General features: G+C 50.8%; 1 protein-coding gene across 1 annotated transcript in view; it reads left to right on the top strand.

Moving 5' to 3' along the window:
• OPHN1 (oligophrenin 1) overlaps positions 1-13,309 on the top strand; it is a 62,696-nt gene extending 49,387 nt beyond the window's left edge. Inside the window, 8 exon segments of the mRNA XM_040571911.1 lie at positions 612-771; positions 4,305-4,452; positions 5,643-5,742; positions 5,744-5,919; positions 7,996-8,161; positions 9,585-9,635; positions 10,274-10,324; positions 10,704-13,309. Coding sequence (XP_040427845.1) covers positions 612-771; positions 4,305-4,452; positions 5,643-5,742; positions 5,744-5,919; positions 7,996-8,161; positions 9,585-9,635; positions 10,274-10,316 — 844 coding nt within the window. The 3' untranslated portion in view covers positions 10,317-10,324; positions 10,704-13,309.
• Positions 13,310-13,530: the final 221 nt, after the last annotated feature.

The raw sequence follows: 13,530 nt of genomic DNA, 5'->3' as shown, positions 1-13,530 counted from the left end.
TGGAGATTTATTGTAATCCTCCAAAATGTCATAGAATCGTTAAGGTTGGAAAAGACCTTCAAGATATTTGGTCCAACCATCACCCTACTGCCAATGTCACCCACTAAACCACGTCCCCAAGCACCACATCCAACCTCTCCTTGAACACCCCCAGGGACAGTGACTCCACCACCTCCCTGGGCAACCCGTCCCAATACCTGACTGCTCTTTCTGAGAAGAAATGTCCCCCAGTTACCTCCCTGCATTCGGTCCTTCTCCTTCAAAGAGACAAAAAATGCCAAAAGTCGGTTTTGGATAAATAGGGTATTTCAAATTAAATGATTCCTCTTGTGTATGTGTTGCACAGATGACTTTTGTTTGCAGAGTTGAAAGAGATCAAACAAAATGCTGTCAGCATGTTGCTCTCCCAGACACTCGCCTGAGCCAAAGAAGGTGCACGTCATAGACATGTTTTCTGTCTGGTAGGGTTGGGAAACAAATTCTGGTTAAAAAAAATGAAGAAAATGCAGTGGCTGATTCTTGATGCACCTTTTACATATCTTAGAATAAGATTGGCTTTAAAAAAAATAAGAAAAAAAAATAATGATCGCTTCTTTCCCTCCTGTCCACAGTGTATGTGAGCACAGCCGGGAGAATCTGATGTCACCATCTAACATGGGGGTGATATTTGGACCTACCCTCATGCGAGCACAGGAGGACACCGTGGCAGCAATGATGAACATCAAGTTCCAGAACATAGTAGTTGAGATCCTCATCGAGCACTTCGGGAAGGTACAGGCGGCAGCCCCGGGGAGCGCCTCCACGGAGCTCCGAGCTGCTCCATCGCGTTCATGCAAGTTGTTGCTGTGGCAACGATTTGGAGCTTTGGCTCCTTTTTTTGTGGTCTCCGTAAGGGTTGGGATTTTTCTTTTAAAATATACTCTTCTGAAATGCTTCAGAACCAAGCAAAAAGTGTAACAGATATGTTGTGGTTGTTGTAGTTAGTTAATTCCAAAGGAAACCCTGAGTCTTGTTTTTGTTGTTGTTGTTTTCTTTTTAAATAAGATAAATCTTTATTGGAAAAAACAAAAACAAAAACCAAACAACTGTTCAATATCTGGAGATTAGAGGACTTTTCTTTCCTTTGCTGAAACCAGGATCCAAACCAGAGCATAACTGTTTTCAGCAGGCACGATCCAAGACATGACACTGTCTGACTGTTAGAACAGGAAAAATACCAAAGCAAACAAATATCGAAAGGTTGATGAAAATGATGCAGCTGTGCATATGCCCTGTTCAGATGTAGGTGTGGGGATGACTTAGGGAAGGCTGGGGAGGGGAACTGCTGATTTTGCCCCCTGGTGGAATGCAGAATATTCCACTGTCTTCTTTGGTAGTGCTTTTTCCTTGTGGTATCTGATATAACTGCTGAGGCTTTCCAGAGTGACCAGAGGGTGATAGAGTTTTATGATAATATCCAAAACGTGGTCAGTGTTTGCATTCAGATCAGGACACCAGGGACCAGATTGCTTTCTTGATAAGAGCACCAGGTTCTTAAGAGCAAGTTTTGAGATCCTTCAGCTTTTCATCGCACTTACAGAGTGTTCAAAGATTCTCTTACGCCTTGGAGGAAGTTTGAAGACATCGGCTAAAGAGGGAGTTGCTGTCAAGGAGGATGGGGACTGCTCCCAGCAGCCAGGGCAGCATGCGTGAGACGGAACCTCCCTTCTGGGGAAAGGAAGAGGAGGCCAGAGCTGAAAGAGCAGGGTTTTGTAAAAGTGGACGTGGAGTCAGAGCTACCAAACGGAGACCGGATGGGTGGCGTGAGAGTCAGTTGTGGTAGGTGGAAAACAGAGAAACGGGATGAAAGTGCTCAGAGAGACTCAGGGGTATCTACACAAGAAGCTCGTAGAAGTCACGTGCCGGTGTCTTTGTAGGTCACAACAAATGCTTTTAAGTAACTTCTCACAGCAAAACAGCAAAGTGTTTGTGCATTGGGATCCTCGCAGAACTTGCTCCAGAACTGAGCCTCTGTCATCCCCTCTCATACCGCCTGTGGTTGGGGCTGAGTCAACATACAATTTACCCTGCCACTTCGAAGAGCTGGAATTAAATCTTTGATTAAACCAGACATCTTTGCTTGCTTTTAATTTCTTCAGCAATAAGGTTAAGTTAGTAACATTTATTAGACTGAGCATGTAAGTTCATCGTCAGAGCTGAAAGTATCTTCAGCTCACGCATATCCAAACACTTTAAATGAGCCTGGAGGAAGAGAGAGAGATTATTTATAGGGTGCGATATGAAGACTCTAAGGACAGAATAACTATTCATGAAGTCTTTGGGGATAATTACTGCTCCCACAGCTTATATATCAGTGCCACAATTAAATTAAATAAGTTGATCCCTCTGGAAACACCTTCTTCGCTGTACAAACCTTCTAAATGTGACGGTCTGTCAATATTTTTGTACCTTCAAGTTGTTTAACTTGGATTTTTATTTGAAAAGCAGAACCAAAGCAGAGGCTGCACTCACATCTCAAAAAGAGTGGCTTGGTGTGGGTTTTAGCATGGTTTCCAAATGTTGAAAAGCATCTCGTGAAAACAGCAGTCTATGGTACCTCTGTAAGCATCCAGAGAACTTAACACTTCTTTTTATTTAAAAACAACATCGGACACTTGTCAGTGTACAGGAATGAGGCTGATGTTTCAAAAAATTGCTCTGCTGCAGATAATACTCTGCTGCTTTAGTAATGCATGATGTGCTGCTTTTAAATCACAGGCTGTTAATGTCTCAGGAAATTCCCCTGAATCCAGGCAGGGGGTAAGCACCGGACTTTGTATTCTGGGATGCAGAGTGCACTGCCTCTCCAAAGTGGCATTAAGCATCAGTAGCCACTCTGTGTCACCAAAGTGGGACAGAAAAGCAGCTGAAACAACCGCATCAGAGCCTGGAGCTGATCCTGGGTCTGCGCTGAACACCCCAAGAGGAGCCACACGAGCAGCTGCAGAGCACTTTGTGCCTCCTCGTGTTGTGCAGGCTGAGGTTGGCAAGTCAGGAGCGAGGCCCATGAGCAGTACACAGTTTTTATGCCAAGTGTCCTGATTTTGGAGCCTGAACAGCTGGGCTAGGTGCAGGCCTGGCCTGCCCGTGCACTGTCGCGGTACGTGAGTCCAGGGAGCCAGGCTGCAGCAGCGGGCTGCTGCCATCCTCACTTCACTACGCGCTGCCGAGGCCTTGGGAGCAAGAAGTTAGGGGACGAGAGTGAAAAACATGCTCCATCTTTATTTTTCTGGAATTTCTCTTTGTCTGGGAGAAGAGGGAATGTGCTTGTAGTTTAAGTTATATAAAAAAAAAATCAAATCAGAATGTGAATTCCTTCATTTTAGAATTTTTCTGCGTGACAATACCAGCATTCTTGCTCACCAACGTATGTGCCAAAGGAGCGGTGACCCCGCGCCTCGTTGTGGCTGGGCTGAGCTCTTGTCCCCGGGCCTTGAGCCGCTTTCTGGTGGCGCCGTGGGGCAGGGACCGGCCCTGCCTTGCTGCGGGCGGGCAGCGCAGCTGCGGCTCTCGGAGCCCCTGCTGCTCCCTGCACAGTATTCACTCCTTGAGGCTGGTGTGAGTTCAGCTGATAGCCATGGGAAAAATACAAGAGCAGTTGGTGTGGGTCCTTACTGTGTTGTTTCATGTCATCCAAAGGCTGCCCAAAGGCTTTATTCTTTTTGCAGCTATTAAAAAGAATGCTGACATAAATAAGGACCCCTAAATTAACCCCAACCAAATAGGTGCCATATGACCAGTGAGAAAAGAAGATAGAACTCCTAACCAGTATTGTTTTTATGCCAGTATTTCATCTGGGGTAATTTTAGGGTGCCACATACTTCATTGTAAGCCAAGACCCAAAGTGGTTTTTAGCGTTAAATCGAAAACAATGCGGTGGCTTGTTTGGGTGCTTTCTGTAGATTGTATTGCCTCACTAGTGTGGAAAACCTGATGCTTCTCAGCAAATATCAGATTCAAAGCTGACTTAATCTGATCTAATTTGCTGCTGCACATTTTGTCTGTATTTGTGATTTTTCTGCGTGACGTAGCTCAGTACTGCAGTTGCCGAAGTGGGTGGGTGGCAGGACACTTGCCTGCAGGAACGCTCGCTGCAGCACAGGCAGGGTGCCTGTAGCAGCCCTGACCGCAGCGTGGGGTCTGCCCTCGTCGGTGCAGGCACGCTGCTGCAGGACACCTTGTAGTGAAGCAGGGTTAATGAGGCAGCCTTCGAGAATGCCATTTGGTCTGGTGAGCATCGTCTGAAAACCTGTCTGCCGTTACAGATCTACTCGGGCCCCCCAGAAGACAGCACTGCCCCACCAGTGCCTCCTCCCAGGGTGGCTGCCCGGAGGCACAAGCCCATCACCATTTCCAAGCGTCCTCTGAGGGAAAGACCTGTCTTTTTTGGGGCTTCTGTGGAAGAAAGTGGAGGTCAGTTCAGCTTCCCACTGGCACCCTCGCTCTCTCTCACCCCTACTGTTTCTTTGAACACCTTTCCAGAAGCAATGAAAGTAACAACAGAATTGCATTTACAAGGGCACGAGCATGGCAGAAAGCGAGCTCTGGTGTTCAGTGAGAAAGGAAAGCAAAAAACATAATCACCGGAGAATGCATCACCTCACAACTCAAGCTGCATGCGGATTTCTTTTTTCTTTGTATTCCTTGCAGCATTCTCTGTTCTTGCACGTGAGAAGCCAGTGAAAGGGTTTTGAGGCTTCCGAGGTACAAGCGCAAAGCAGCACAGATGCAGCCGAGGAAGGGAGCTGCAGAACGAGCCAGGCGCGCGGCAGGGGCGTGCTGCGTGCTGTTTGAGCCGTGTCCTGCAGACTGCGTTAGTCCCGGCAGGCTGCAGAGGCAGCAGCGCTGCCGACAGTTTTATGTTTTACAGGAACAGTAAAGCCCCTTTCCTCAGGACCCAGTGAGGATGTTTTCTAGACCAAGTACAACTCTGCTGTTACATTAATTTGATTGTAAGGAAATGGTGAGGCCCTTATTATCGTACTTAAGGGCACATTGATTTAAAATCATGTTTCTCTCTGCACCTGGTTTGCTGTAATTGTTGTTGCAAGCTGTGCCGTAGATCACATTATCACCGAAGGAGACTACAAGTCTTTTTATCTGTTACAGGTTTCAGAGCTTTGATGATGTTTTAGGTTTAATGCTGCAAGCGTACCTTCTGGCACTGGCGCGAGATGGGTGATGCAAATAGCTCCATAAAATTGCAAGACTTCTCATGTAGCTAGCGCATTTACCTCTCTTACCTTGCATTTAAATGCTTTTCCAAAGCGGGAGCAGAGGTGTAAATGTGTGACCTCACCGAGTCTGCAGAGTGTAATCAGTTTCATCACCATTCTTTGGCATCCTGAACGTGGGTCTGTAGCACAAGAGGGGTGAGATGAATGACTTTTGAGGGGACATAAAAGCATGTCACAAAGCTTCTCATGATCAAGAGCACTGCAAATTTAAAAGAAACCCGTAAACGCATGCTGTCATATTCAGCATTGTTCCAGTTCTGTTATTTCTCAGCGCCGTGGGATCCAGGCACGTCCAGCGGAGCAGACACCGCGGTACCCCCGTGCTCGTTCCTAACCCAGCCACTGTCTGTCCCCTTGGCTCCGCAGCGGACCGCTACGGCCAGACCCCCAACGGCAGCATCAGCACGGAGGCCCCCAAGCCGCTGCTCCGCAGCCGCCTGCCCGCGCCCCGGCCGGGGGGGGGACGAGCCAGCGCGGCCCCCCGCCGAGATGGACCTGGGGAAACCGGTGGCCAGGCTGCAGGACGGAGGAGCCAAGCTGGCCGGCAAGGCTGCCAACGGCGTGGTGGCCAGCCCTGCCCTGAGGACCCCCACGCTCCACGCCAGGAGACCCGCGCCCCGGCCGGGCGTCTGCGGCAGAGAGGGTGAGCATCCCGGCCGAAGCAAGGTGGGGCGAGCCCCTTTTCCCAGGGCAGGTCTGTGCCAGCCCTCGTCCTGTGCATCCTTCGTCCCTGCGCGTTGTGCCCAGGCTGACCGGCCACGAGCACCCTGGGTTTTCAACTCTCTCCTCAGCAGAAACCAGGAAAGTAGCCAAAGTCACTGTAATGACTTTCAAATAAAGTGACTTTGAGTCACTCTCACATTTTAATTTCTGGTTGCTGTGTGTGCCCGGCCCTCTGTGACAGCTTCTGGCATGTGGAGGCTTTCCTGGGAGCATCTGCTTCAGCACTTTGTCTCTAGGTCTTATTTGGGTCCTATTTGTATTTTAATAAGCTTTATACAGAAACACGTAACATGTAGAAATAATTAGTTTGGGGCCAAATTTGGGTTGTTGCTGTCCGTCTCAGCGGAGCAAGGCTTGTAGCTGTTTGTCTATCCGTGTGTTTATAGAAATTCTCCCCTGCACTGCTAGGACGCCGTTTGCTGGATGGTACGCATTGCTGTAACAGCATGTGTTTGGTGCTGAGTTTTATAAGATACTCAAGACGATGGTCATAAAAAAGAAGTATTGCTTTCTGCAGTTTGCCAGCTTTTCCTGCGCTCTTTCCAGTGCTTTGTTGATGCTGTCATCTTCTAACAGCTTCACGGTCCTGTATTTAGAAAATAAAAACTGGGCTGTATGCTTGACAAATGACTCCCACATACAATAAAGAGAAAGGATAAAAGGCCTGGCTGGGTAGCACAAACATAAAATTCATCAGACTAATACTACTGGCTTAATTTAAATTTGTTGCATAAATGGTAGGTGGAAATCTGCCTTTGGAAAAGTAAGATAGCTCTTAAAATTGGTTTATACATCGGCTGCATCTAGTGCTTCCAAGTTTTATGTTTTGGCATTATCAACCATAGCATGCTGACAGCATGTTCTGGAGACACAGTGTAATAAAATAGGCTGTGTTGATCCTGGGACATATAAATAGAAGAACACTGAATTAGTAATAAAGTTATATTACATCTGTATTGATACTTTCAGATCAGCGCTAGAACGCTGTATCATGCTTTAGTGAGGACAGCTTGAGGATAATTTTGAAAAACTGGAGAAGCCAAGAGGATATGTCAGCTGAAGGATTAGAAAATAGGCCTTTTCCTGAGAAATTCAAGTTGACCAGTCTGCCAAGGAGAAAGTCCAGGATCAGAATTTACAAAGGCAAGTATAGAAGAGATTCGGCTGAGGCCTGTGTTTGAGCTAACGCACCAAAGCGTAATACGGTTCAGTAGCTAAAGGTTTGACAAAGACCCGATCAAGTAGTTACACCAAATTAATTAACTTAACGAAGAGAAGAACATCTCGGGCTTGTGTCTAATCAGAAGCTGGAGTTTGTAGCGGTGGAAATGTCTAGACCAGAAGGGCAGGAACCCGGCCCTCGCAGCGCTTTGGAGCGGCAGGACCAGCCGGTGCGGTGGTCGCGGCGGGCGCTCCCCAGGGAGGCGCGCTCTGGAGCTGGGGCAGGGCCAGGCATCAGGGATGGCAGCGTGGGCGACCGAGGTCTGCAAGGGTTACATGAGCAGCGAGGCCAGCCGCACCTCGGGAGGAAAAGCAGCCAAGCTAGGAACTGCTGTGAGCAGAGCAGAAAGCCCGGGGCAGGAGAGGTGGGCCCCCTGTCTGAAGCAACCGCCCAGAAAGCGGGGTGCAGGGGCTGCGGCGGTCTCCTCGGGGCTGCTCCTTGCTTTTGAAAGAGCAGCACTGCCCAGGTTTAGTTAAGGCAAACTGGCAGCTCCCAGCCAGCACCATCCTCACAGTCAGTAATGCTATCGGGTTTGTTGTCAGGAGGTTCCTGCAGCAGCCCCTCTTCCTCGTGTTAGAAGGCTGTGCCGGGACAGGTAGAAGGGGAACAGCGTTGTCCTGGCTCCCGTTCCCCAGTTCTGGCTGCTGGCAGCTGTCAGAGAGGATGTTGGAGCAGACAGACAGATCGGAGCCCACTGACTCCTGTAGTGTATCTGCACAAACATCTAGCCCTCTGCCAAAGCTTCGCATGTGACGTTTGTAATCTACCTTGCAGGCGAGTTTGACGGTGTCCCGAAGCCTCGGTCCCACGGCGATAAGCCCGTGATAATGCGCCCCCCGGTGAGACCCCCAGACCCACCGTGCAGGACTCCCGTCCCTCAGAAGCTGGAGCAGAGGCCGGACCTGATAGCAGGAACAGCAGAGGAAATGCCTTCCTCCGTGTAAGTCGAGGCTGCTGCCAGCCCCCGGGGGCTCGGGGGGCGTGCGGAGACAGCGGGGCCGCCTGGCAGCAGGAGCGGGAGCCGGTGTCACCTACCTGGGGCCTTGGGAGAGCAGGAGGAGAAATGCCACGCTGCGTTCCAGCTCTCTTGACGTGCGATGGCTGGAGCCGGTGGACGTCGCCTTCAACACCGTGGCAGGCGTGGGTTTGAGTAGCTTTGGAAAAGCTGTGCAACAGCCAGCTCAGGCTCTGCCCAGAGGGCACAACTGGGGAGGGAGCGTGGCCATAGCAAAAGTAAACACGCTGTGGGAAAAACAAGGCTCTGAGCCTTGTCCAGCATAGCTCTGGGGCTCAGTTTCCTTTCTGTCACCTTCTCTGTTACTTCTCATCTCAGTGCCACTGGAAGCTCCCTCCCTGCCTGGCTCTGAACAAGCCTCTCAAATGAGATGCTTCCCAGGGAAGGAGAGATCCAGCTTGGACCTCTGTTAAGGACATTGGATGCGGTTCAGCTTCATCGTTAGATTTCTTTCAGTTTTTAAAGAGACAGAAACCCTGCTGGCTTCAGTGGGAGGAAAAAACAAAACAGAAAAAAGAAAAAAAAAGAAGAAGAAGGTGATTAAGTCCCCATGGTTATCAGCTCCAGCAGCCAGGACCAGTTTGGCGTGGATGGCATGGAAGCCCCAACACGGGGCTCACAGCTCGCAGCTGCTGTGCGTTCACCAAGCTGTGCTTTCCGTTCCGTGCCATCCTGTAGATTCTCGGGCTGCCACACAAGTCCTTGCACTGACGTCCCTCACCCAATGCTCTGCCACTGGCCTTGAGCTCTAAGGTTTGGGGTGGCCACCCACCCAGCACCTGTAGTGATACAAGATGGCAAAAACATTTGTCATTAAAAATGATGGTTCCCAAGTCTGCCGTGCTGTAGCCCCTGATTGCTGCTGAAAGCTTCTTGCAGAGCTGTGTTACGTAGCTGACTCAAATCCTGTGTTTTCACTGCTTAATCCAGGAAAGGTGCTGTGAGTTTCAGCTCTGCACCTGCAGGGCATGAATGGGCTTTGCCCTCGCTCTCCTGAATCTCTTGTTATAACTTCTCTTTTTATGAGGACGGTTGGAAGCTTTATATGAAGCATATAAAAGTGAAGGAGAGGCCATAAAAAGGGACGGGTGCAGGTTTATACTAGCACATGGGATTTTCAGCAAGAGCATGGAAATAAGCAGGATGACTAACAGCGATCGAGGGCTGACCACTCGGAGTGGCGTGCAAGAAGCGCGAAGTGGAGCCGAGGGCGAGAGGAGTGCAGAAAGACATCTCTAGGAAGTGATTGTCTTCAGTGTCTGCTAATGCTACTGCTCTTTTCCCTGCTGTCTAATTAGCAAATTGCCTAATCAGATAACTGGAGTGACCTCTCTTGATCTGTTTGCAGTGTGGCCTCCAGGACAAAGTTCTTTGAGACAGCTTCCCGAAGAACGAGCAAGTAAGTGCTACATCTAACTCCACATACAGGCTTCCTACAAAACTGAACGTAAATCCACCGAGTAAGTAGTAAACACATCAGTGTGCGTGGATCTAAGCCGGCGTAGCGCGTCGTATGGATTTGTCAGCCTGCGTGAAGGGCAGAGATAGGACAGCTCGTGGGAGGGCTGAGAAGGGCTGGTGGGTTCACAGCAGTTGATCAGGGAGGCAGGGCCAGGCAGCGCACGGCACCTGCACGTGATGTCTGCAGGGCATAACTCCGCCGCAGCCCGCTGCGGTGTGATGGAGGGGCAGCATGGGCGCTGAAGCCTTTGGGCTTTGGTGGGATGGCAGGGCTTTGAATTGCAAGCACTGTGGTTTGTGGCAGCAGTTTTTATTTAGAAAATACCTGCTCAAATAATCTTCAGTTTCCTGCTCTTAAAGATCACCAACGTCTGCCAGAAGTGCAAGTAGGTTTGCATATAAGTCTTTGAAAAGCTGCTAGAAGTTGTCTCCTAGTGTCAATGGTGATTTCTTCACTTGAAGAATCTACCATTGACCTGACTGCTACCCATCCCTCTATTTAGGTTTGTAGATCTGAGTTTACACTTCCTTATTTGTGTTATTTTTTTTTCTGTTTTCTTCCATTTTGTTGCATAGTTCTTCATCACCACAAGGCAGGATCCCAGGTGATGAGAGCTGAGACTAAAGGTATGTGTTTCTGACAGCAATCAGACAAAGCACACGTTTAACCTCAGTTCGACAGAACGGGTGGTGGGATTCCAGCAGAGGCAGTGGGAATCTCAGAAAAGAGTTCACGAGAAATGTCCCTTCTGTAGGAGCGCCTTGCAGAGGGAAAGACACTGATTCAGGGTGGGCCGTGCTCTTCATTTGCGGGTGGTGCTCTGGCAGGGTGGAGCAAACCAGCCGCTCTCCTGCCGTTCCTGGGCCTTCTCACTGCAGTAGTCAGGGTAAATGCGAGGACTGTGGAAACGGTGGTGCCAGAATCTGGGTTTGTGCTGGTTGTGGTTTTGCCATCACTGGCAAACTTACTCTGCTGCATGCTACCCTGCTTGTTTTCTTCTTTCAGACTTTGTAACCATCTCAGCCCAGCTAGACCCAGAAGATTTTCTGTGATTGTGAAATGGACGTGGCACAGCTGAGACTTTTCCAGTTCAGATGACCTGGAGAGCAGCTATCTTACCGGACGATAATTTCAGAGCGCGCTGTTATAAGTGGCTCAAGAAATTAGAAGAGAGGGAGATAAAAATGGAGAGAAGACCCTACCTACACGATTGTTCTGAACTGTTCCCAGTCCTTCTGCCATTCCTCTCCACACAGGCTGTGAAGGATCTCGTTGGGTGCCTCTGCAGGGGACCAGACACATTTGCAGTGCTGGGTGAGCAGCGACAAGGGCAGCACTGGGCAGGGGCCATCCGACGGGCTGCGGAAGGGACAGCGGAGGACAGGAGCCGTGTTTACCTGCTTGCTTTTGGGAAATGTGACTTGGCAAGGGTGGTGACCTTGGACGGATGTCGCAGTCAAAGCGTGAGGGGCTGATTCCCAGTGCTTGGATGCAAGGGAAGAATGACTGGAAGCTGTGTTGCCCCCTTGCCGTGAGAAGCTCCTTCCCATATGCTACGTTTTCCTCGCTCACTAAGCTGTAGTGTGTTTTTCTGTGTGTAGGAGGGCAGTGTATATTACTGGAAACACCGCTTGTGCTAAGGCAGGCAGGACAGGGACCGGGGGCCATTGTGCTCGGCTCTGTGGGAAGCCTGGTCCCGCGGCTGGCCGTCAGCATGCCCCTGGCAGGCAGGGCAGGGCAGGGCAGCCAGCGTGGGGCTTTCGGGGGCAGCCTCCCACGAGCGTGGCTGGGAGCCGCAGGAGACGCACGGCCCTGCTCCTCCAGTCCCATCTCCCCCCAGAGCTGCTTCCCACGGACCTGCCGAGGAGCCTCTGCCCTGTGGTTATCCTGCTGGGCCAGCACGGAGGTGGTGAGGGACTGAAACTCACGGAATATGGGTCAAAGCCCAGCATTTTTCTAAGAGGGACCCAGTTTCTTATTTGCTTGTTACATTAATTTTCAATCCAAGAGATTTCCGTTCTCTTTTCCTCAGCAGCAGTATTGTAGATGATGCCCTTTGGTCCGGAGGGGGATGTGTTTCTCCAGGCCGGGCCCGCTCCTAGTACCTGTGTAGAGGCTTCTTTGTGGTTCCAGTCAACAGCAGGGCTCGGTTCCGGAGCCATAGTGTTTACCTGTAGATAGGCAATGAGCACTTCCCTGCTTTCTGTGACCAGCCCAAAGGCAGCTTCCCTGTTTTCAGTGATTTTTCTTGGGTGCTGGGAGCATTCCCAAAACAGTGGCCAAACATTCCCCGTCAGCTGCTTCCCAGGTGCTCCATCCTCTTGAACCTTGTGCGGGTTTGCCGGGGGGATGCTGCAGCAGTCCTTTCTGTGCTGTCTCCTGGTGCTTGCCTTCTGTGTGCACCTAGCACCTAGCTGCTTTATTCCTGAATGTAATTCTGGCGCTCACTGGACACTCCAGTCCCGTCTCAATGGTGCTTCCGCTCCCTCGGGCTTCGGCTGTGCCCCAGCTGCTCGCTCCTGTACTCGTACTCTGAACAGTGGCATGTAAAAGTGGCTTTAAAAAAAAAAGTACTGTCACCACCTAGGCTGTATTACGTACACCAGCATCTCAGGGCTTCTCTAAGCTGAGGCGAGTCGAGTCCTCTCTGCTGCACCCTCTCATGAGCAGGCAGGAGGTGCGAGCAGTATCAAAGCAGAGCACATTGCGTTGTCATGGTCAGGTAACTGAGAGAACAACTGAGATGTAGCTGCAAACTGGTGAGTTTAAAGGTGGGAGAGAGGGGGTGCTCTGACTGAGCCCAGGGTTGCTGCAGTAGCTGGGGAGCCATTCCCACCAGAACCCAGCCCAGCTGCGGCCGGAGGAGCCGCCTGCCCGCCCCGAGTCTCCTGCTGCAGGAGCACTCTTCGGGAACGGGACCTCATCACCCAGCGTTGTCACACCGGTGGCTCCTCCACAGAAGGCCCCCATTTCCAAAAACACCTTCTGATGTGAGAGGTGTGCTTCGAGGACCCTTTGCAGCGGTACGTTTTCAGGAGAGCGAGGCACCGGGACTTCCACCAAAAGGAGCAGGGAGGGCTGATGCATGACACCCTCCGTACGGCACCTAAATCTTAACAGCACCCAAGCTGCTGGGCGTTTGCAGTGGTGACTGCTCAACGTCCCGCCCCTGCCCCGCGGTGCTGCTTGCTGCTCCTGAACACAGCCAGCCTCATGTTTGCTCCCTGGCGCGGATGCCTGTGGGCTTACGTTTGAGTCAGAAGAAACAAAGCCGAGAGGGTCTGGTTGTGAAGCCTGACATTGTAAACAATGGAAGGAAGCAGCTTATTAAAAACTTGCTTCATGGTGTCCTTTTAAATTTGTTTGTCGCATGTGCCTGTGCCGGCCTTTTTCTCCTCCGTTAGCACAGCTGAGCGCCGGGGACACGCTGCTGTGCCGCCAGGTGGGCGAGGGGCACAGCCCCGGTGCAGCCAGGAGCACAGGGATGCACTGCGAGGAGCGGCAGGCCCCGGGACGTCAGCCATCAGAGCCATTTTGTCATGTAAAAGCATAGATTACTTAGAGTGTTCATAAAGTTTCCATGAAGTTAAAATAAAAAAAGTCCAAGCGTGCGTTTTTTTCTTCTTAAAACAACGCCTAAAGGGTGCGCAAGCTGCCAGCACTCAGCTGCTGTGCAGATCAGGCTCACCCGTCCCGGTGGCGGTGCAGGATCCGTCCCTGCACACAGGGGCTGCAGAAAGGCTCAGCCGTGCCTCCGTGGGAGTGAGGAGGTCCTGCTCCCCGTCTGTCCGCTGCGGCATCGCCAGGTCCCCAGAGTCCCGCTGAGATGAGT

Source organism: Cygnus olor, chromosome 13 (genome assembly GCF_009769625.2).
Source record: "Cygnus olor isolate bCygOlo1 chromosome 13, bCygOlo1.pri.v2, whole genome shotgun sequence".
Lineage (NCBI taxonomy): Eukaryota > Metazoa > Chordata > Aves > Anseriformes > Anatidae > Cygnus > Cygnus olor.
Note: the sequence above shows the minus strand (reverse complement) of the source record. Positions and strands in the feature narration are given on the sequence as shown.